Raw genomic sequence first — 22,755 nt, forward strand, 5'->3', positions numbered from 1 at the left:
GCAAAAGAAGGACCCATAGTAAGCAGTGAATATATTTAAATATAAAGCAGAGCCAAAAAGAAACGCGGACATCCGAATGTAAATTCGTACGTGCTTTGACATTGCAAAAATGACATCTAATTTAAAAACGAGGGGGGAAAGTAGAAAGAAGATGAGTTGTGTTCCCTGATGGTCATGTTTATAACAGTTAGGAGTCAAAAAATATCTTTAAAAGCTGAGACAAAGAATAGAAGTAGAGTTAATATATTTAATATAGCATATTTAACAAATGTAAATGGTGTAGAGATAACTTTGCATTGTGTTCAGGAAAAGGATGAAGGAGTGGGGAGATGTGCTGATTTTTTTCACTGCTCATTCTAGGACAGTATAAGAAACTGCCTAATTAAGTAGGGAACTAAAGGCTCCATTAAATGTTATGATTATGAAGATAAGCACTTGAAAAAGTGGTCTTCCTAAAGAATTTTAATTGCTCTGGCTAGACCTTCCCATGCAATGCTGAATGGTAGTGACAAAAGGGAGCATCTTGTTGTGTTCCTGATCTTAGGAAAAGTTTTCGGGTATGATGTTAGCTGTGAGCTCGTCATTAATTGCCCTTTGTTGTGTTGAGAAAGTTTCCTTTTTTTCCCCCTATATGCTGGGTGTTTTTATCATGAAAAGGTGCTGGATTTGTTGAGCCACCCTTGCATTCCAGGGATAAATCTCATTTGGTCTTGGTGTAGAATCCTTTCAATGGACTGTTGAATTTGGTTGGCCAGCATTTTGATAAGGATTTTTGCATCTCTATTTATAAGGGATACTGGTCTGTAGTTTTCTTTCTTGATTTTTAAATAGAATTTTATTGAGTTAACTTTGGTGTATAGTTTTGTGTAAGTTCCAGGTATCCAGCATTATAATTTGAGCTTAGTATCCTCTATATCATGATCACGACCAAAAGTCTAGTTTCTTGTAATTTTTTTCTTGTAGTGTCTTGGACTTTGGTATCAGGGTAATGCTGTCCTCATAGAATGAATTAGAAAATGTTCTCTCTTCTTCTAACTTTCGGAATATTTTTCAAAGGATTGCTATTAATTCTCCTTTATTTTTTTTTTATAGAGGCATGTTTTATTTATTTATTTGTTTGTTTGTTTGGTTTATACATGCACTGAGTACAGTCAGAAGCGCGGGAGGGTGAGAGAATTCACCAGAGCCAGAGCAGGGAGCAGAGCAGGCAGAAGGACCGAAGTACACTGCTGAGGGGAGCAGCGGGCGGCAGGAGAGGTCTGCACGCCATGTGGGACCCTCCTCTGGTGGCCGGGGAGCAGCCGGGGATCGAACCGGCGCAGCAGAGGTCGCAGGCAGCTTCACAACCCAGCACTCAACCGCTGCGCCACCAGGGAGGCCCTCCTTCTGGAGGTTTTTGGTTATTGATTCAGTCTCTTTAGTTACTACAGGTCTGCATTTAACATATATTAAAATGTATTTTTTAGGTTAAATCTCAAAAAACAATCCAAGTCTTTACTTTATGCCAGAGGTAAAATTCATTCAAATTCAAAAGGTTGAAACTGAAAGACAAGCAAAGGCATACCAGGCAAATACAAAATAGTACTAATAGTTAGAAGTCATGATTTAATTCCCCAAGGACAATTCAGGCCAAAAGAGCAGCAACAAAATGAAAAGGACCAACGTTCCATGTCAGAGCCACTCAAATGCAGACATAACTATGACAATATCTGTGCAGCAGCTAAACCAGTAGCTACATTCATGGGACACACTGCAGCAGTGCAAGGAAAATAAGAACATATGGGTAGTAAGAGACTTGAATTCATCTCGTTCAGGGGACCCCTTCTCCATGGGGGAGATATCAAAGCACACCTAGTTACTGCACCAGTGATCTCTGAGTGAGAAATAGACCTCTCTGTCAGGTTCAGATGTGATTCAGAGGACCTGTAAGCTAGCAGAGCCATTTGCTTCACTCATCTGGTGGGACAGTGAATAGGCAAACGGAAATGAGACCACAGTAATTACCCTATAAAGAAGTGGCCCCAGGGCAGGAATTCTGAGGAACTCAGCCCTGGCAGGGTCAGGCTACTTTGGTTTTGTCCTCTAGAAAATTCTGCTGTCCTCATCCAACATGGATATCAGAAAATAAGTCTTCCTTCAAAGATGTTTTGGTGTCTAAACAATTTTGGGCTTTATAGTTTCTTTGGAAAAACAACTCTATGAAAAATTTATTAAGGGAACAAAGTCTATTTGCTTTCAATCATTTCATAAGCCAGAATAGCCGTCCCTCCTTATCTGAGGGGGATACGTTCCAAGACATCCGGTGAATGCCAGAAACTGTGGGTACTACCAACCCCTGCTATGTGTTTTCCTATGCATCCACATCTACAATGCAGTTTACTTTATAAATTAAGCACTGGGAGGGGCCTCCCTAGTGGCACAAGGGGTTAAGTGTCAGCACTGTGAAGCAATCTGCAGCCCCTGCAGCATGAGTTCCATCCCTGACCGGGAAGCTGACCCACATGGCACAGCAGATCTCTCCTGTCTCGCCCTTTGCTCCCCTCAGCATTGTATTTCAGTCAATCCTCCTGTTCTGCTCCCCACTCTGTCTCTGGTGGGGAGCACCGAAGACACCTCTCTGGTGTCTGGGGTGAGCACCTCTCATCCTCCAGCACCTATGGCTTACACCCCACATCTTGTATGCATAAATAAATCTTTTTTAAAAATTAATTAATCAATCACTGGGAGACATCGACAATAATAAATAATAAAAGAGAACAATTATAATAATATACTGTAATAGACGTTATAAGAATATGCCTCTTTCTCAAAATATCTCATTGCCATATTATTTTCTGACGATGGTTGACCACAGATAAAGGAGAATCTGTGCTGACAGAGGTGTGGACGGAAATAAACGTTTCGGTGGTAGTTAGACAAAGAGTTGATTAGATAACCAAAGTGACGATTTAAACTTGGGAAGCCTTCCCACAGACTTGACTCTGTGAGAACTGTTCTAACAATCACAAGTTTGAGTTTAGTTTCCATAGATAGGAACAGTGAGTCACTGATGTCAAAAATGTAATTATTCTTGGGGGGGAGAGGGGGGCTTTTGATTTTCATCTATAGACTCAGACTTTTTCACTTCCTGAGTTACTCTCACCTAAAGCAACGCTGATGCTACTAATCCGCAGTGGAGGGCAAACCCTGGGGTTGACACTCCCCTGGGGACGCACTGTGGGGACAATGGCTGGCCCCAGAGTTTAAATCCTGTTTCTCTGGCTCCTTGGTCCTTGGTGTGGGCTGAAAGGCTGGTTTACCTCCAGGCAGCGGATTCCTGCATAGGCTCCAGGTGGCGCTTTCTCTGACTTCCAGCCTGTGCAGATGACTCTGCTTTCTCACCTAGACCAGCGAGGAGTCCCTGAAATGTTTTTCCCACTATGCCTGCAAACAGCAGACCTAAGAACAGTTCATCAATAAACCTCAAAACGTAATTTAACAACCAATAAAAATGGGTTTTATTGGTTTAAATGGGGAAAGAGCTGGGGGTAGCAGGCTCACCAGAGCTGGCCTCTCCTGAAGAATCTCCCACGTTCTGGAAAATGGGAGCAAGGGGTAACGCTGTCAGAATCCTTCCCCAAAAGTCAGAGGGGAGGTCAGAGGTTACTTAACCGCCACCCAGCTGGTCCAGAACAGCTCCTGATGGGGCAGGAGCAGGGCCATGGGGCAATGGCACATTGGCTGAGGTCCCGCGCCTGCACAGGCATGGCACTGAGGCTGTTATTTTGGGTTTGGCATGAATTATTCAGCACAGAACAGCCCAGCCCAGAGTTTCTGGGACTCTCCCCAAGACTGGGGAAGAGGAGTGGGGTGGAGACTTTGCTTTCTCAGAGAAGACTCTGCTTTGTCTCTCCATGCCCGTCTGCCCATCGGTACTGGGTGGTGGTGATGCCTGGTGCCCGCCCACACTGCCTGCCTGCACATCCCCAGGGCCAGGATGCTCAGGCTCTAAGGCGCTCTGAGGCGCCCGGGTCGAAAGTGGCCAGAACTTCAAGCTGGGAGGGTGCCAGGGAGAGGAAGAGGAGTTGATTTGCTTGAAGCCACAGAGCGGGGAGCCACCCTCTGTGGCCACAAAGGACCCTACTACACCACTTCCCTCTTCCCCACTCCCACCGCTGGAGCACATCTGGAGTGAGCCTGAAGGAGATGGGGCACTTTCTGCTGTGAGAAGCCTGTTCTAGCTCAGAGGGGTGGAGAACCGGCTCCCATGAGCTGCAGAGAGAAGGGAAGGGCTTTACATTCTCCAGGCTAACACGGAGACGCGCAGGAATGCAGTGGCTTCTGGAGGACAGAATGTTACTGGGAAAGGGTCTGAAAACTGTCATCGGGTCAGAACCTCTCTCGCCAGTGCTGGGTCTGGCCACCCGCCACTAAAAATGCAAAAAAAAAAAAAAGTCCTTTGGTGAAGGGAAAAAACCCAAAACGATTTATTCTAACCAGGAGGGTAGGCGGGGAAGAACTAGGAGGGCCGAGGGAGAGAGAAGGGCCAGTGAGCACAGCCGTGTGCTGTGGAGCTGCTGTTCCTGGAGCTGCAGGGGCTGGGGGCCTGCCTGTCTGGAGCCAGGGCCTGTGGGGTCCTGGGGCAAAGTTTTACCAAGTCCTGCCACCACTGGGGCTGCGGAGGCCTGCTGCCGCTGAGGTCAGGGGTTCTGCAACCCCACCTCCACCCCTTCTGCCCAGCCAGGAGCTGGCGCAGCACCTCCGACCACAAAAAGAGGGAGTCCATGGGCATCGCTCCCTCTTAGAGGTTCCCAAAATGGCCACTGTGCTCCCCCCCACTTCCCAACTGCCCCTTTACCCAAGACGTCAGAGCCGGAGTTTAGACCCTGGCGCTCCTCATCCTAGTAGGCATCCTGCAGCCACACCCAGGCCCCAGGGAAGGCAGGGTTTGAGTGCCCTGGGCTGGCCTCCAAAAATGTGTGTGTCTTTCTCAGCCGACAGCCCACCTGGAGTTCACACCCCAGCCCCATGGGCTGCTCCTTGTCATGAGGTCTCTGGGCATCGAGCTCATACTCGGCCAGAGGCGGATCGCAGGTGCGCCCGTGTCTTCCGAGAAGAACAAGGGCATGAGAGCAACGTGCCCCCCGTGTCAGGCCTAGGCCCACCCCGGCACGATGGCTCGCCTGCCCCTTCCTTCACAGAGAGCTTGGTCCTTCCACCACTCACCGCAAAGGCACGGAGGCGCAGAGCCCACCTGAGGGAGATTTCGGCAGTCATGAGCCTCCTGGCAGGCACCTGACTGGCTGCAGACAGAGTGGCTTCCCCTTCCCACAACACACTACCCGCCTCCCCAAGCAAGTCAACCCCCTAACTCCATCAGGTCACCGGTCCAGATCAAAGTGCAGGCTATCTGGGGGGAAAGACACGCTCGCCACAGCCACACATGGTTCCTCAGGCCCAGCGACACACAGACTACAAGATAAGTCATCTGGGCCACCCCACCCTCCACCCCACTCAATGGCACAGGGAGGTGCAAACCACAGCAAAACTCCCAATTGGGGGCCTCCCTGATGGCACAAGGGGTTAAGCACAGTATTATGAGGCTGTCCGCAGCCTCTGCAGCACAAGAGCTCAAACCTTGGCCAGCCAGGGAGCTACCCACATGGCGCAGCAGACCTCTCCTGGCTCGCCTGCTGCTCCCTTCAGCAGCGTATTTCACTAGATCTGCCTGTTCTGTTCTCCACTCTGTCTCCGGTGAATCCTCTCACCCCCAACACCTCTGGCCTGTACCCCAGTTCTTGTATGCATAAATAAATACAGCTTTAAAAACAAAAAAACTCCCATCTGGAAAAGGGAAGGAGGAACACTCAGAAGTCACTGGAGCAGAGCAACTGGCAAGTCTGGTAGCCGGGAAGGGCGAGGACTGGACGTGGGCAGAGGAGGCCAGTCTGCCCCACCCAGTTCTGAAAGGTTCTTTCCGCATTATCCTCTGTGGTCACGTCTGAAATAGGTGTTAAAAGGATCAGCCTCCTTGGGGGTTGCTCTGAGGCTCAAACAATGCTAATCACTGGCCAGTTCCTACTTTCCTTGGCAATAAAACCCCCTCAAAACTGGGCTACGTACTTCTCGCTGGGCGCCAACAACCAAACCCAAACATGTTTTCTCAGCAGTTATGGAGCCTGTTTCATTACGTTGTTTCCTGGTAGCACTCTCATTTTAATTTTTCTTTTTTTTTGGGGGGGGGATTCTCAAACTGTGCATTTGGTTGGGAAGACACTACCCTTAATCTAACCTTGTTCCAGCCCTGGATCCTACTCCGGGCTTCCAGGGTGGCCTGTGGGGGACCCCAGGGAAGAACAACTCATCACCTACCTGTGTTATAAAAGGGAGTGGCTTTCACCTCTGTGAGGTCCCACATTTCTGATGCTTTCTATTCCTTCCCATCTCTCCTTCTTATAACAATTTTCTAAAAGCCACAAAGAGCAGCCAATATATACTAATATTCTGGCTCTTTCCAACCACTTCTCTAAAGCTCTGGATTTGGTCAATATGTGGCCAGCCTTCCACAGTGTCATAAAAGTGGTTTTACCAAGTGTTATTGCAAGGTGTAGCGAGGGTCTTCAACTTCCCACCTGCGATAGCTGTGCCTTCCCCACAGGCAGCAAGACCACTAAGCCAATGCCTCATATTTTAGGAGATTTGTCAGGACAACACCCAATGCCAGTACTAATTGTTGTTAATTCAGGGCAAGGCAAGGTTGGCATATAAAGAGACCTAATATGATTTAGTGGCCAAAAGAAAAGCGAAGTGTGTCTCTTACACGTAACAGTCCATGGAGATCATTCCAGCTTGCTAGGTTGTTCCACAAGGTAATTCAAGGGCCCGAGTCCTTCCTTCCTTTTCTCTGCCCTACCCTAGGACCTCGGCCTTGCCAGCTTGGTCACTGGTGGGCTTCAGGTACATCCACGATCGCACATGTGGGAGAGAGAAAGAGTGCATGGAGGTAGGGGAGGGCACACCTAAGGCCTGGGAGAAACATGTCTCTTCCCAATAAATGCCACTGGCAGAAATCTAACCACATCCACAGACCTAAGTGCAAGAGCACTAGGGACAGAGCGTGGCTGTGTGCCCTGGAGGAAGGAGAAATCAATGCTGGTGGACAATGAGCCGTCTCCACCCCAGGCCTGAAAGCTGAACAGAGGGGCGGTTATGAGTCATGGCCTTGACCATGGCTGGAGAACACAGCTGTCCATGTGGAAGCCCCTCTCTCCCCCATGTACACACACGGGCCTGTCCCCACCCAGGGACACAGACCAGTGGCAGGCCATCACCAGACATGCTTGACTGATGCCCACCATCCCCTCCTATACTAGTGGGCTCAAGGGACCTGCAGGGAGGTGCTAGTCTGGTGCTCCCAGAAGCAGACGCCAAGATGGGATGAAGTGTGCAAGGATTTCATTAGGAGAAGTGACTGTGTGAATGAAGTGGAGAAGGGGCCGGCAAAGGCTAGAGAGCCTGCAGGCTGCAATGCCAGCGTGACTCGGAGGAGGCAGGGAGAGAAGGTTGTCTGGGGAAGCCCTGCCCTCTAAGAAAGCTTCAGCAGAGCCATCGGGAAAAGCCAAAGTCAAAGAACAAAGAACCCCTGTGTCTCCCAGGAACAGCTCTGGCTTAGCATGCCAGCCACACGTCCAGTCCTGGGGGAGTGGAGGGTGGGGACAGCCTCAGCCAAAGGAGGTGACTTCAGAGCCAGAGCTGCCCTGAGCTGGTCAATTACAACCCCCATAAAAGGAGCCATTCTCACAGCTGCCACAGGGTGATAGTAAGAAGTTGGTTTACAAGGGACACAAAAACATTGATTCAAAAGACCACCTGTGCCCCTATGATTATGGCAGCACTATTGACAATAGGTAAAACCTGGAAATAACCCAAATGCCCAAAAATAGATGACTGGATCAAGAAGATGTGGCATACATACACCTGGAATATTATTCAGCAATCAAAAAAGATAAACTCATGCCATTTGCAGCAACGTGGGTGGAGGTAGAAGGCATTATGCTCAGTGAGATAAGCAAGAAGGAAAAGAAAAAATATTGATGGTTTCAGTTATAGCAGGAATATAGGGGAACCAAATAAGACATCAGTGTAAAAAAATAATAACAGTACAATAAAGCAAAAATGGACAATTATAAATCAGAGACATCCTGCAGGGGAGGAGGAGGGAGAGGGATCAGAGGGAGGGAGGGAGCAGCACAGGGGACTGAGGTGATGGTGCGCGGGTGCCTTGGGGAAGGAAACTCTATTGGGGACTACATCTGAGGGGGTGGGGGAAGCAAATAGTGTTTAAAAATGAACAATGATGTAAAAAATAAAAAAAATAATAAAAAAATAAAAAAGAAGTTGGGGTTTTTATTCTAGAAAGAGCACAGGTTTTGAAATTAAAATAAAATAAAATGCAACCCAGTTCAGCCCTGACTAGCTGTGTGGCAAAATTGGGAAAAATACTTAATTCCTCTGATCCTGAGTTATGAAGCCAGTAGAGGGTCCCCACAGGAGGCACTATAAAGGGTGGCCTTTTTCCCGCCCCCATTTTGCCAGAGCCCAGTGAGCCTAGGGGTTACCCAAATATACTCCCTGAGAAAGCCCCCCCCAAGCCCACAGCTGACCCCAATTTCCTAGGATTGCAGACAGCCCTTCCCTCTTAAGCCCACACCAAGCAGGCCCAGAATTGGCACACAGTGGGCTGTGCAGGCCAAGCTGGCTTTTAAAGTGGCCAAGAAACACCCTGATAAATATCTCCCCTAGGGCCAAAGAGAAATATTTAGAAGAGGTTGCTGGCCAGGGCCGGGAAGGCCACTTGTTACCTCCTCTGGGCTCCTGCTTATTTGAAAACTGTCACCCTGGCCAGGACTATGGGCTGAGGCCCAGGGCAGAAAGGGAAGGAAGGAGGTGACTCTTGGGACAAGTCTGCAAATCCAGACAGCTGGGCCGGCTGCCACCCACCCCAGACACATGCCTGCCCCACAGCTCCTGGAAGGAGTCCTCACCCTGACTTTTTTTTTTCCTGTTTCCAATGCCCATCCCCCCACCCATCTCTCGTCTCTGAGTTCTCTGTCTCCCCAAGAAGCCTCCTTCCTCTCCATCTTTCTGGCTCTCATGCTCTCTTCCTCCCTCACTACAGCCTCCCTGCTGGGAGGCACCATTTACCCTCCCAGCCCAGGTGCCTCTAGAACGATAAGCTGCCTTGGAAAGCCTTCAAGCCACAGGGAGGCACAGAGGCCCAGAGGTCCCATAGGGGCCTCAGAGGTGCCCCCTCCCACGTCCCTCCTCTTTCTCTGTGCAGTGCAGAGATGTTCAGAACCAAAAGCACCCCCAGGGTAGCCAGGGGCCAGGGCACCCAGACGCTGCCTGTCCCCTCTACCTTGGTACCTGCTCCAACCTCCCTTCACCCCTCCCCAGCCCCTCCCTGGGTCACTGCCTCGTCCACGCTCCTCCCCAGAGCCAGCCCTACAAACTAAATGCCAGTTATAGGCAAAACCAAGAAAGTGGGACAAAAGGACGTCCCTTTTAGCAATGACTGGAGAATTTATTCAATTAAATATATCTATTCAGCAGGATTTTATAAAACCTGTCATGTCGGTCCACACATACTGGTATTAAACACAAATCCAAATAGGCAAAAAAGCCGATTAAAAAACAGTATGTAGAACACAAACCCATCTTGTAAGAGAAATTACACAGAAGTATGGGGGCGCACCCTCCAAGATACTGACTCATTGCTCTCAGGGTAATGAGATCCTCACTACCCCCTGATTCATTTTAACCCATCAAACACCTCTGGGTGCCCGCCCCTAGGCAGGGCCCTAGGCAGCTGAACAGGGAACAGGGATGATGGGATGTGTTTCCTACAGCCACCCCCAGATATTGACCAGGTGACCCAAAGTGACCCTTCAGGTGGGGCCTTGAGCCAGGGTAAGGGCTGAAGGGGGGGAGGAGAAGGAGGGTCTCCAGCCAGAGGAAGCATCAAGCTGGTTCCCGGAGGGGAGATGCCCCAGCCAATCCCGGAACGTTTGAACCCTACCAGGAGGGAGGGCACCTCCATTTTGAAAAGTAGAGACAGGAGCTAGTGCTAAAGATGTACGACAGGATGGGGGGACATTGGTTGGGGTGAGAGAGGAGAACAGAGGAGCAGTAGGGAAGACAAGGACTTCAGCATCCTCTTGAACCCCACCAGCCTAGCCATGGCAGCTGCAGACACAGGAGCACAGGCGTCCTCAGAGCCGTGCCTCGCTGAGCTGAGCACTTTGCAGCTAAGGGTCTCCTGCCCTGAACCCCCACCACCATGCAACTGACCCCCTAGACTGAGTGGCCACTGTGATCCCAGGCGGTAGGGCAGGGCCAAAGACCCCAGGCCCCCAGGCGCGAGCGCGTCCTCCTGTCTCTGAGTCGGTGGGGAGGACATTCTTTAAGGCCCTGTGGGTTTTATTTTTGCTTCTTTGCTTCGTGTCCTTTGCTCTCTCATTTGCCTGCCAGGTGCCGGGCCACCTGCGCTCCACGCAGTACCGAGGGCAAAGGTGCATTCGGGTGCGCCGAGCAGCAGCCCCGGCCGCCAGAGGGCACCCGAGCTCAGGGCCCGGCCCCGAGGGCGGCGTCTGCGCGCTCCGGGCGCCCAGCTCGTCTCCCAACAACGGTGCAAAGCCCGTGGAGGCTCACCCCTGGGGTCACGCCGCAGGGGTGGGCTGCGTGGGGGCCCAAAGGTGGGAACCCGCCCCACCCGCCCCTCTCTGCAGAATGCTAGTTAACACCTCTCCACCTGCGGCGGGTGCCCAGGGGGCGAGGACGTAGACGGGGCCGCGGGGCAGCTGCAGGAGCGCACTGGGCAGACAGAGCCGGCGCTGGAAGGAGACCGCGCCCGCCCCTCTCCCCGCGCCTCCCTCCCGCTGCGGGACTCGCTTTCTCCTCTCGAGACAAAAGGGCGGGATGGCGCTGCGGGCACCCCGACGCTCTCCAGACTCCGACCCGACGACGCCCCCTCTCCCAGCGGATAACGGGAAGGGGATAACGGGAGGGCCTGGAGAAAGGGCCCGAAGAACCCAAATAGCCCCTGTGCGCCCCCGCTGCGCCCGTGTGCCCGCGCCCAGGCTCCTGCCCAGCGCGCCCCAGGGTCCCGCCACCGTAACGTCCTCTCCTGGGTGTCGCTCTGCTGGCTCCGGCCTCTCCCCACGCGCCTCCTGGAAAGGGCTGGGAGCGAGTGGGGGCTTCTGCGGTGGGCGCAGAGAGATGGCCCCGGCCTCCTGAGAGGTCAGCGGCATCAAAGGAGGTGCCCTCCGCCCCTCGCCTGGCCGGCTGCGTCGCTCTGTCCTGGATGCCGAGGATGGGGAACAGAACAGGACGCAGCAGCTCTCTGCGCCGGGTTTGGATCCACTTGGGAGGCGTGATGGGCCCGTGCACCTGGGACCCGACCTGGTTCCGGAGACTAAAGCTGGTGGAGGGGCCCCCACGCGGGATTCCCGGCCCCCACTCCAACCACAGCCTTCCCTTGCTCTCCTACTCTTGAGAGACTGCACCCCAAAGGTGTAAGAAGTCAAGAGCCTGGAGAAATGCACTGTGTAAATATATTGATTTTATTTGTCTCCGTTTGGGAGCCTCACAGACATATCCAGGTAAAAAGATCGTTAAATAAACTTGGGCAGCCACCTCGGTGCAAAAATAAATATCCATCCTCCGGCCGCAGCGATAGCTGCGCTGCGCCCCAAGTCCCATCGGCCGCGCCTAACAATTATAAAAGTGTTCAGCGAGTGTGTTGGCGTGAGTGTGAACGGGTGTGCGCTGGGGGGGGGGGTGGGCACGGTGGAGCGCGGTGTGCAAAATCGGAGTTGCAAACCATCGGACAGGGGCGTGGAGCGGCTTTCCAGAAAGCTCTGGCGATCCCGGGCGACTCCGCACGGGCGCGCCTCCCCACTCACACTCACGGCCGAGTTCGTACGGGGAAAGGTTAAAAAATAAACATTTACAAGGGCAAAGAAAGCGGCCCCACCCCTGGCCCCCGCGCGCGCGCGCGCGCCCCGACCCCGGGTGAGCGCAGCGCGGGGCGCCCCAGCGGGTCGCAGCCAGGCGAGAGTCCAAGCGCGCCGAGGGCGGCGGTCCCCGGCCCTCGGGGGTCCTCGGGGGGGTCCTCGGGGGTCCCCTGGGCGCGGGGCGCGGGCCCTCTCGGGGTCGCGCGCTGGCCCCCCCGGCGGGCGCGGAGGCGCGCGAGTGCCCGCCGCGGGCGGCGCCCCTCACAGGGCCGAGTCCGAGTCGCTGGAGTCCAGGCTGTTCCTCAGTTTGCAGCTGCTGAGCTGCTCCCGCTGCAGCGACAGGCTCTGCGTGCTGCGGCGCAGGCACTCCAGGCTCTGCAGGAACGACTTCTTGGCCTTCTCCTCCTCCATGGGGGACACCCCCTCCTCCTCCACCTCCTGGATCTCGTCGAAGGTCACCGGCTGCGTCTTGAAGCGGGACTGGCGCGGCCGCCGCAGCCGGCCCTTGCCCTTGGGCAGCTTGGCGGGCCGCACGGGCTGCGGGAACTCGTCGGCCAGGCACACGAAGTGCGGCATCACCGCCTGGTAGCTGGAGCAGATGCCCATCAGCTCGCCGGGCTTGGCGGCGGCCATGGCGCCGCCGGCGTCCTCGGGGCCGGGCGGCGGGGCGGCGGGGCTCTCCGGGGGCGGCCGCTGCGCCGGGGCCCCCCGGGAGGCGGCAGCCTGGGGGTCGCCGGGCGTGGGATCCAAAACTGCTGCGGGGTGGCGGCGGCCCTCGCGGGCCCGGGTCGCGGCTCCTCGGGAGGGCGGGCGCGGGAGCCCGTCGGGGGGCGCCGGGCTCGGGGGGTCGCGGGGGGCCGCTCCGCCGCGCGCCGAGGTGCTCGCTGCCGCTGCGGTCGGCGTCTGCCCGGCGGCGGCCCGGCCCTCCGCTTATATAGCCCGCTCCTGCCCACACGGCTGTGGGCTCGGATGACAGCGAATGCCATTTAAAGCGCGAGCGCCCCGCGCCCTTCCGCCTGACGTCGCCCCGCCGCTCTGGGAAAGTAGCGGCGCTTCCCCAGCGCCGCCCGCCCCCAGCCGAGCCGGCTCCGGAAGGCGGGCGCGGCCCGCGGGGCCCCCGGGGAGCCCGAGACCCCCGAGGAGCGCGCGGCGAGGCAGGGGTGGGGGCCGGCGGAGCCGGGGGGGGGGGCCCGAGGGTTGGCCAGACCCGGGGGTCACTGCCCCACCCGGGATCCCCAAGTCGGCAGCAAGCCTGGTGGCCCCGGGAGCGCAGGTCCCTCCTCCCCGATCCTATGGCAGAAATACACCAGCAGGACGCCCGGTGTTCCGCGCGCAGAGCGCGCGCGCAGGCTGGCAGAGGCCGCTGCCAGCTCTCCCTGCAGCCGGAGCGCCAGGGCACCTGGCTCCTCAGCACGGAGCTCCGAAGAGGGGTTGGTGGCGTCTCTGGATCCTTGCCACACATCTCCCCCTCCCCAGTCACACCCACACATCCAGACACCCACACATCCAGGCACCCACACATCCAGACACCCACACATCCAGGCACCCACATATCCAGGCACCCACGAATACAAACACACACCCAGCGTATTCCATTTAGGTGCTTCCCTTCCCTAGCTGACTTCTGCAGGTTTGTCTCCTCCACCCCCACTCCAGGGCCCCGCCGCACCCCCATCCACGCTGAGAAGCATGTCACTTGAACTGGGCACTAACAACAATAATAAAACGGCCACCCTCTGAGGAGGTGACTCCAAGCCAGCCAGTGAGCTTTGTCCTGCACGTATTATCCACCTTTAATTTTCACATCAGCCCTGCGAGGCCACTACATTCTGCCCATTTCAGGTACAAGAAAGTGGAGGCACAGAGAGAGGGGGTGAGTAGGTCGCTGGTAAGGGATGGAGATTCCACCCCCAGTGAGTAGCAGAGCCGCGATTCAAAGTCAGGGAGTCCAAGCGCTCACTCTCCTCACTCTCCCTGGAACCTCTTCGCCCAGGGGAGGACAAAGGAGTCTTGGGCCTAAGCGGCAGGGAGCGTTTCTTGTGGCTAGAGCAGAGAAGTTGAGGGGCCTGAGAAGGAGCCCAGTTCTGGAAAGCCCTGAGGGTCACATCAGGGGCTGGCATTTCATTCTAAGGGGCATGGGAAAGCATTGGGGGTGTTCAGCAGGGGACCTCCATAGTCTAAGTTACGTGTTTACAAGTATCGTCTGATGGCCTTGTGTAGACCAGACGGCGATGAGAGCGCACGGAGCCCACCTATCAATAGAAGATTTCAACGTGTCCTCAGATACCAGACTCTGAAAACACAGGGGAAGGTGCAGGCAATGGAGCTGTAGGGAAATGGGCAGATTTGGGATTTTTCTGGAGATAGAACTGAGGGGACCTGCTGGTGGAATAGAGGGTGAGGAGCAAGGCTGACATCTGCCTATCATCCTGAGCCAGTGTTCCACGAGTGCCGTTGACTGTCAGAGAAATGTGGACAAGAGAAGGCTGAGGAGAGGGAGGGCCACTGAGGACTCTGCTGGCCTCTAAAACTCACTGGCTGAGCCTGAGCGCTCATACCAGAACTGCTGTATCAATATATGGGAGAGAAATGAATGTCTGTAATCACAAGGCCACTGTATGATGGGGTTCCTTTAAATAGCCACTTGGTAATACTCTAACTGGTACCAGGAATGGGAAGGTGCTATGAAAAAAATCCCTTAAAATATGTGGCCTGAGCTTCAACAGGTGATGAGTAACAGAGAAACCCATGGAAGGATGGAGAGCCAGGGACCCATGTCACGCAGTGACATTTTATTAAACGCATTACTTGAGATCCTTTGGAAAATAAGCCTACTGAGCCTACAATGCTAGAAAAATGGTTGGAAAGAGCCAAAAAAAAGAAATTGGTATGTGTTGGCTCTTTAATGCTGCTTTATCCAAGAGATTACAAAAAAGAGATGGCTGGGAAACTGCTGTCCTTAGGGTTGTAAAAACCAATGGGTTTTGCCCAAAGGGTAGAAGAGCAGACTTCAAGGCCCAGGGCCTTCTCCGAAGTCTGTCTGGTAGTCCGCACAGTAAATCAAACAAAGCAATCACCCCGGTAGCAAAGGATATTAGGGGGGTTGCCTTGCCACCCAAGCCTATTATTGCAGATGTCCTTGGAGTAATTTTCATTTAAAGTGAGAGAGAAAGACATAGGTTGGGCAAGCAAGACAGACTTAATAACCTAGTCAAGAAAGGTTTGGGTGTGGTTTCTGGCACACAGAACTGACTAGAAGAAGATAGTCCTGAAGCCTACTAAGTTTTTGAAGGAATTATTACCAACAAAATTGCAAGGCTGGACTTCAAAAGCCCCTGATTGTTCAAGCCCAAACAAGTGCCCAAGGACGACAGACTTTCAACACCTGTTGAGTGGTGGTGGAGGATGATAGATAAGGATTTCCCCAAAAGGGCAAAGCCAAGGGCCTGGGACACAGGAGGAGGAATCACCTGCAGGGCATGTGCTACCAGGGCATGGCGGGGAAGTCCTCACCATTCTGGAGGATGGGACGGTGGTGGAGACCAGCTGGGTCATGTTTTCCAGCTTCTCTTGCAGCTAGATGAGTCACTGGGTCATTAGGTCATTGGCTCTAAACTCATTTACGAGGTGTGAGCAGAAGTGATAGGTTTTCTGCCGCTCTTGCTTAAGGGAAGTTCCCTGCCCTAGACTTCTGTGCTTGTCTCCTCACTTTGGCTGGAAGAGTGAAGGGCAGAGGCCCTGAAAGCACTGTGTTAGAGAGCAGTGCTGCCATTAGCCTGAATCCCCAAGAGACCCAGTGGAACTGAGCTATTTATCAGTCACCAACACTTTTCTCAGAGCTGTTGTATGAGAGAGCAATCAGCTGTGCAAAATACTAATTTGGGGTCTCCATATGTTGACTAGGCATTGTCCCAGCCAAGAGAACTATTAGACAACCAAGGGGAGAGGCCCAGCAGGACAACCAAGGGGAGAGGTAAGGGATGGAGGTGGCAGTTTGGGGGTCATCGGATACAGAAGGAGTGAGTGAAAGGCACCTTCTAGGCTGAGATGGATGGGCGCAGCCAACACTGGTAGGGAGAAGAGCCCACCAAAGACGCAAAGAATGTCCATAGGAGAAAACCACAGAACCCAAGAAAAGGATGTTTCTAGAAGGAGGAAGACATTAGAATGGGATCCATAGTGGAGCCAGCCTCATTCTACTGACCTTGTTACAAAGCCTGGGGCAAGACACATGTCTCTTGCCCTAGCGAGGCCTCAGCTCACTCTGCTCTCAGAGTGGCCTTCCCTGTCATCCGCATTAAGGTCACCTCAGTCCCTCTAGCCTCTGGTCCTTCCTGGTCTGTTTGGTTGGTTTCTCTTTTGTTTGTTCCCATTGCTGTGGTCTGTGCTCACCGCTGGACTCGGTCTCCCTCACTGCCTTGCAGCAGCGCCCCCACCAGTGCTGGCTCCTGGAGCCCCACTCTGCTCCTCCCTCCTCCGTCCCCTCCAGCTCCTGGACCCCAGGCGGGGTCCATAACATCCCCACCAGGCTTCTTATGTACACAAAGGGGCTCCTCTAGACCCCCAAATTGCAGGCTTGGGAAGAAGGAACCTAGGTCTCTCCTCTCAGCTTCCCTGAAGGGAGGCTCCCCCCACCCTGTCCAGAGAGGTGAAAGCAGGAAAGGAGGTGAGTGCCAGGTGTCCAGCTTCATGATAACATGCACCCCCTTGGGCTCAGCTGCTCCCCCACACCCAGGCATCTCTCCCGAGTGGATCTCAGTTCCAAGTGCCAAGGGGGGATGGCTATTCCAGAAGTAGTTGTTGGGTCAATCTGTACTCAGCTGACGTGCGTGTGTGTGTGTGTGTGTGTGTGTGTGTGAAATGCTAATGTGAATGTGGCATAAGGGGAAAGGGTGAGCCACAGACACCATGTCTGCAGCAGGCAAGTGATGGGGCCTTTGCCAGGAGTCCTGCCTCCTGGCCCCGCCACCTCAGTCCCAGAGCCCTTTCAGCCCGAGGGGGCCTGCACACGAAGTCTGTGACTCCAGCCCTACCAACTGCTTCTGCCTCACAAGGAATTAGCACTTGGTCTGGTGCGACTGGGAGCATAGAAGTGTTTGGATAATTTTGCTGGAGGGTTGCCATGACAATCCCCAGCAAGCTCCAAGAGGGGGTGTCAGCCGTGTGCACGGGAGAGAGACTGACAGGAAGTGAGTCCAACAGACAGAGAAATGGAGGGACAGAGAGGCAGGGAGAGGAGCAGGGGATATCCTGCTCAGGGATACCCCCAAGTCAGACTAGAGCCTCCAGTGTCCCTGTCTGGGGGTGGTGACTGGGGGGCCCTTCATGCCATGTGAGTTCCTGCCCAGCCTGGGACCTGGCTTTGCTGATATAAATAAGGGGAGCACATTTTTCTGCCTCTGGGCCCAGGCCCGGCAGCCCAGGCCCTGTGGCTCAGTCCTTGCTAGTGCTTTCTTGCAGGCCTGAGTGTCCCTCTCCTGGGACTACGCCCAAGAATCACTACATGGACAAGGAGAACATCTCGCACTTTGTATGACGTCTCCCCTCTGCGACATCAGCAGAGTTATCTTTGCTGTCTTTGGAGATGAGGACACAGAGGGCAGGAACCAAACCGAGATCACACAGCAAGAAGGCCACCAGGGGGGATTAATGATGAAACCCAGCCCTGGACTTTACTGATGAAACCCAGCCCTGGGCAGTGGCATTGTGCCACTGCCCCCTGGGAGGTCAGGTCCTCTGGAATGGGTCTGTCGGGCACTACTCATCAGTGGACAAGGAAACTGCAGCCTAGAGACACCCCAAATAGTAAGCACTAATTAGCCATGGCTTGCAGCCTCAGGCCGGAGAGGCTTCACGGCCTCGACTGAAGCACAAGCCAGCCCGTGTGTGCCCTAGAGCATGTCCCAAGGACTTGTCTGATGTACCGTCCAAGGCCAAAGTGCCAGCCTCAGCCTTGGAAGGAAAGTCTTGGTTCTTGGCAAGACAGAGCAGAGCGCGGCTGGGGTTGCCAGGGACACAGAGGTTTCCAAGCACTGCCCAGTGCATCAGGCAGCCTGGGCCTCAGCGCCTGCTACTGGAGCGATGCGACCTTGGGCAAGTCACTTCAGCTGTCAGAACCCCCGTTTCTGCAGCAACAGAGCCTGTGTGCAGCCGAGCCTGGAGGAGCTGCTTTCCAAGTGCTGGGAAAGAGTCTTCCCGGAATAGTGGTCCCCAAGGACAGGCACCACGCACCCATGTGCAGCTTGCTGCCGAGCCACCTTTCAATTATTTACCATCATGGCGGGGAGGTCACCAGAAAGACAGCCCACAAAGATGACTTTCTGCAGCCTCGGTGGTGGTGACAGGTAACAGCAGGAGCAGCAGCGCACGGCATTTCGGGATGGACGCCGAGACACCCTGTTCTGGAGTTTGCTAGAAAGTTCTCACTACCCTGAGATTGTGAAAAACTCATGCCCACCTCATCTTTCTTCTGGGGCGGCAGTGGTAAAGCTCCAACCCGCTGATTTATGAGAACATGCTGTGATACAACCTGCCCCCTACGAGAGTGATTTCTTTTAAGTGAATTCCAAGAAGCCGGGGTGGACATGACGCCCTGTCAGGCAATGTTCTGAGTCTGGCATCAACCCAGGACACACCATCAGTCTTGTCAGTGGCCACTGGCCTACTTTAAGGACTGAAAGGGTCTGTCCTCCCCAGGCCCAGTCTATCTTTGTCCTCGCACACTGCCTCCGGCAGCCCAGCAGCCCCGAGGTGTCTGTTGTGCCCTATTCTCTCTGGAGATGTTAGGGTGGCTGGGGGTTACTCCCAGCAGCCCCAACTCAAGGCAGCCTCTCTCTGATGTTGCCCTGCCTGTCACCAGGGCAGTCACCTCCCCTGCTTCCTGCAAGGCAGCAACGGCCGCCAATGCCCCACGGTGCCCTCCCCCCACGGTGCCCTCCCAGGGATGCACGGCATGCACGCCGCGCACCGCCATGAGGATAGGATTCAAAGGAATGAGTTTTGGCCTGAGCACCTACCTCACATGAGGCACCAACGCAAAGCACTTTGCACCTATTCTATTCTCAGAGACAGGTGTTGTTATCTCCAAATGTCAGTGAAGGAACAGTTCCAGAGATGTGAAGGAACTTTCCCAGGGTCACACAGTCAGGCAGAGATGGAGTTGGGATTCGAACCCCTCATCAGCCAGAGCCCTTTCCATCCACCCAGGGACTCCCGGACCCGGAGGGACTCAGTGGGAGGAGGGAGCTGGCTGCATCTAGCAGTCTGGAATTCCAATTGGGAGCCCAGTTCCACTTCCCAACAACTCTTCCAGAGAGAGGACTTGTGTCCTCTGGTCCAGGCAGTAGAGCTGGAGTGGGTAGGGAGGTATGTGTATGACATGCAAACCCACTTTTTTTCCCATGGGGATGGTAGAAGGCAGGGCACCCCTGACCACGACAGACAGGCCAGCCCCGAGGCTGAATAGGCACTGCCCAGTCCCGAGGCAGTGGATGAGCCAGGACTCGAACCCTGGACACGGCAGGGACGCTCTCGCTGGCTCGGAGCACCACACTCCAGTCTGGTGTCTGAGACTGAAGACCACTGCTTGGAGACACAAAGAAGAAAACCGCAAAGGCTTGGCTGATGGGGATCTCGAGACCAGAGGAAATGGAATAGAACTGCTGCTGCCAGCGCAGAAAGGAATCTTCCAGATAAGCTGGGTCAGGTCAGTGTTTTGAGACCAAGGGGTGGGACTCACGAGTGACCCACACAATCCGTGAGGGGCCACGGCCAATGTGTCATGATGCACGAAAGAGCAGAAAGTGTCAGAGTAAACACACGTCATAAAGAATTGTTTCCCAAAGCTTTCATTTTAGCTGAACAAGTGCGTGCAACCCTTTTTTACTTTTACTATGTGTTATGGTCAAAAAAGCTACAAAAACCATTCAGTTGGTTCAATTCCTGCATTCTGTAGCTGGGAAAAGTGGAAGCTTGTGCGGGAAAAGGCCTGGCTGGAGGGGCAGGGGCAGAGGGAGTGGTGGGGGACAGCTGCTGATGTGGGACGTGACCTCCCCTACCCCGGCCGCACACATCAGAGGCTGCTTGTCAGAGGCCCGATTCTCCCGTTTTAACCTTACACCCCATCGGCCTTGCCAACTTTTCTCTCATGTTTGCAGGCTCAAGTGGAAAGAATCCAGTGCTTTCTCTGGGGGTTAGGACGATATATGCTGTGATGGAATCTTCTGGATTGTTTCTTCTCCGGCTCTTTCCCTGCCTGCTGCCCTTCTACCACCGGGCCTCTGAGGGGACACCCAGATGCAGGTCCCTCCCTGTCTCTCTAGGCCACACTGGCCCTAGCCCTTCCACAGGTCAGTGGCTCTTCCTCCATGTCCATCACAGTGAGGCCTGCCCCCCGCCCTGCGCCCTCAGGTTGGAAGGATCTTTCCTTCCCGTCTATGCACTACTTGATGACAACAGCTACCAGAAGACAGATAGACCTTGTCACATTCAATTCTTACAAGAAGCCTGTTTTACAGAGAAACTCGAGCTAAGGAATTGGCCAAAGGCCACGCAGTCATTAAGTGGCAGAGCCAGAACTAGAACCAGATCCAGACACTAAAATTTATACCTTGGCCCTCCCGTCTGGCTGATTCCTGGCAGCCTTCTCCAAAGCATTCTGGATGGGGGTGGGGGCAGGGCTGATAGCCTGGGGGGACAAGCATCTCCTCCCTCACAGCAAAGGAAAGGCCTCTACTCCCCGGAGGGAACAGGGACCAGCCCGTCCACTCGACCCCCAGCCCGTACTCCCTCCCCCCAGAGAGGAAGGCTGCCTTCTCTGACAGGGGAGCTTGGGAGAGGGAACTGGACCAGGGGATGGGGGTTCCCATTCCTGCCTACTTTCAGATCTGCCCATCCGCTGAGAGTGTGGGTGCAGCAAGCCCTCTGGAGGCCCACCTCTGCTCCCCATTCGCAGGCTCAGTGGGTTGCCAGTCCTTCTGGTGGCCATCGGGAACGGGGTGTTCCCTTGCCAGGGGTCCCCAAGGCCAAGACTTAGGGAGGGAGCTTCAAGAAATATGACTGTGGTCATGGATATAAGCCAAGGTCTCCCATCAAGCTTCGTCAGTAATAACACTGATGTTTTGACCTCATAGCTGAGTTCTGTGTCTGCTTTTCTTTTGCGTCAGTGCTCACGGGAAGAAGGGGGGTTACTGGCACCAGAAAACCCAGCTCCCCATTCCTGGAGATACCTGCTAGACCCTACACCCAGATCTCTCCGCGGGGCCTCCTGCCATGGTCTCACACAGACCTTCCCACTGCCAGTTCCATTTCCTCACTCCCTTCAGATAAACAGATTTTGCTAAAAACCACCCTCTTGGCCCGAACTGGGCCCTATCTCCTCTTGCTAGGGATCTCCTCCAGCTCAGCAGTCCCTACACAAGTCACTCAGGGTCTCTCACAGTGCCTGGGTCTTTCAATTGTCACTCTGCAGGGTCCTCCTCCTCCATGCAGCTTTCCTTGACCACCACCCCAAATGGCTCCTCATATTCTCCAACTCCTGGCGTGCTCATTGGCAGGAGCCCTTGTTTTGGTAAGGGCTTGTTTTCACAACCAGTGACACAAAATCTAACAACAGCCATGCTATGGCTTCTCCTCCAAGGAGAGCAGCTTTCTAGGATGCTGAGTGCAGGTCCTGGCACCTACCGACACTCGAAGTGTGGCAAGAGTTTCTCAGATGGGCTCCCACGCCAATGCTAGGAGGATAAGTTGGCACCATCTTTCTGGAAAACCACTTACATTATGTACTCAAGGTCTGATATAAAAGATCTGGGGCAGTGAGCCCACTTTCAGGAATTCATTCTAAGAAACCATCATACATGGGCACAAAGGTTCAGCTACAGGCTGGCGGCCTAAGCCGAGGGGCTGTGCTTCCGTTTCTTAAGCTGTAAAATGGGGCTAAAAATAGTGCCTCGTCCTCGGGGTGGTGTGAGGATTAATAAATCACACGTGATTTATGTGCAGCACCAAACACACTGCCTGGCACATACTCAGGCTCTATAAAAGTGTCACCTGGTGTTTGTAATATTTGAATCTAGGGTTGAAGGAGGCCACAGCCTGGGCACCAAGCTGGCACGCCAGCCCGCCTCCCACCATCCATTCCCACAACTCCCAAAGTCGACAGAATCACCGGCTGAGGCAACACTGACATCAACAAGAGTCCGATATCCAGCGCCAGGGGACTGGTTACATAACAATAAACCCCTACAACCCGAGGGCACCACTCAAGCCCACGCTCGGAACAAGGACCGTCACGCACAGGTGGGCACAGCAAGTAGAAAAAGGCTACAGGACCATAAATTCAGCATGAAGTTACTGTTCTTTTTTTTTTTTTTTTAAGGATACAAACATGTAGGAAAAAAATACACTGCGAAATGTGAATAGCTGTCATCTCGCAGGTTGTAAAGCTACAAATGCTTTTTCTTTTGATCTTTTTAATTTCTCACAAAGAACATGTACTCCTTTTGTGGGAAGGAGTAAAAACTGATTTTGAGAAAGAAAATAAAAGCTGCGTTGGTAGAAGGGCTTGTGTCTTCCTTTTATATAACCCCACTGCATCGAATACACAATCTCTGGACATAAAAGCCCCGGTCCTGAACAGAATTCCAGCCTGACAATCTTGTTTAATCTTCTAGGCCAAGGCGTTCTGTACAGAGTTTAGAAATGATCTACAAGGACAAAAAACAAAAAAAAAAACAACAAAAAAACCCCCACCCAACAACAACAA

General features: G+C 53.8%; 1 protein-coding gene across 1 annotated transcript; it reads right to left on the reverse strand.

The window, feature by feature from the left end:
• Positions 1 to 12,254: 12,254 nt before the first annotated feature.
• LOC311184025 (uncharacterized protein C11orf96 homolog) lies at positions 12,255 to 12,979 on the reverse strand (the record flags this gene model as incomplete). The annotated part of the gene is given in 2 exon segments (XM_084253800.1): positions 12,255 to 12,850; positions 12,853 to 12,979. Coding segments are annotated over 2 exon segments (723 nt in total).
• Positions 12,980 to 22,755: the final 9,776 nt, after the last annotated feature.

The sequence above is a fragment of the Talpa europaea genome (genome assembly GCF_964194135.1).
Source record: "Talpa europaea genome assembly, chromosome: 1".
NCBI lineage: Eukaryota > Metazoa > Chordata > Mammalia > Eulipotyphla > Talpidae > Talpa > Talpa europaea.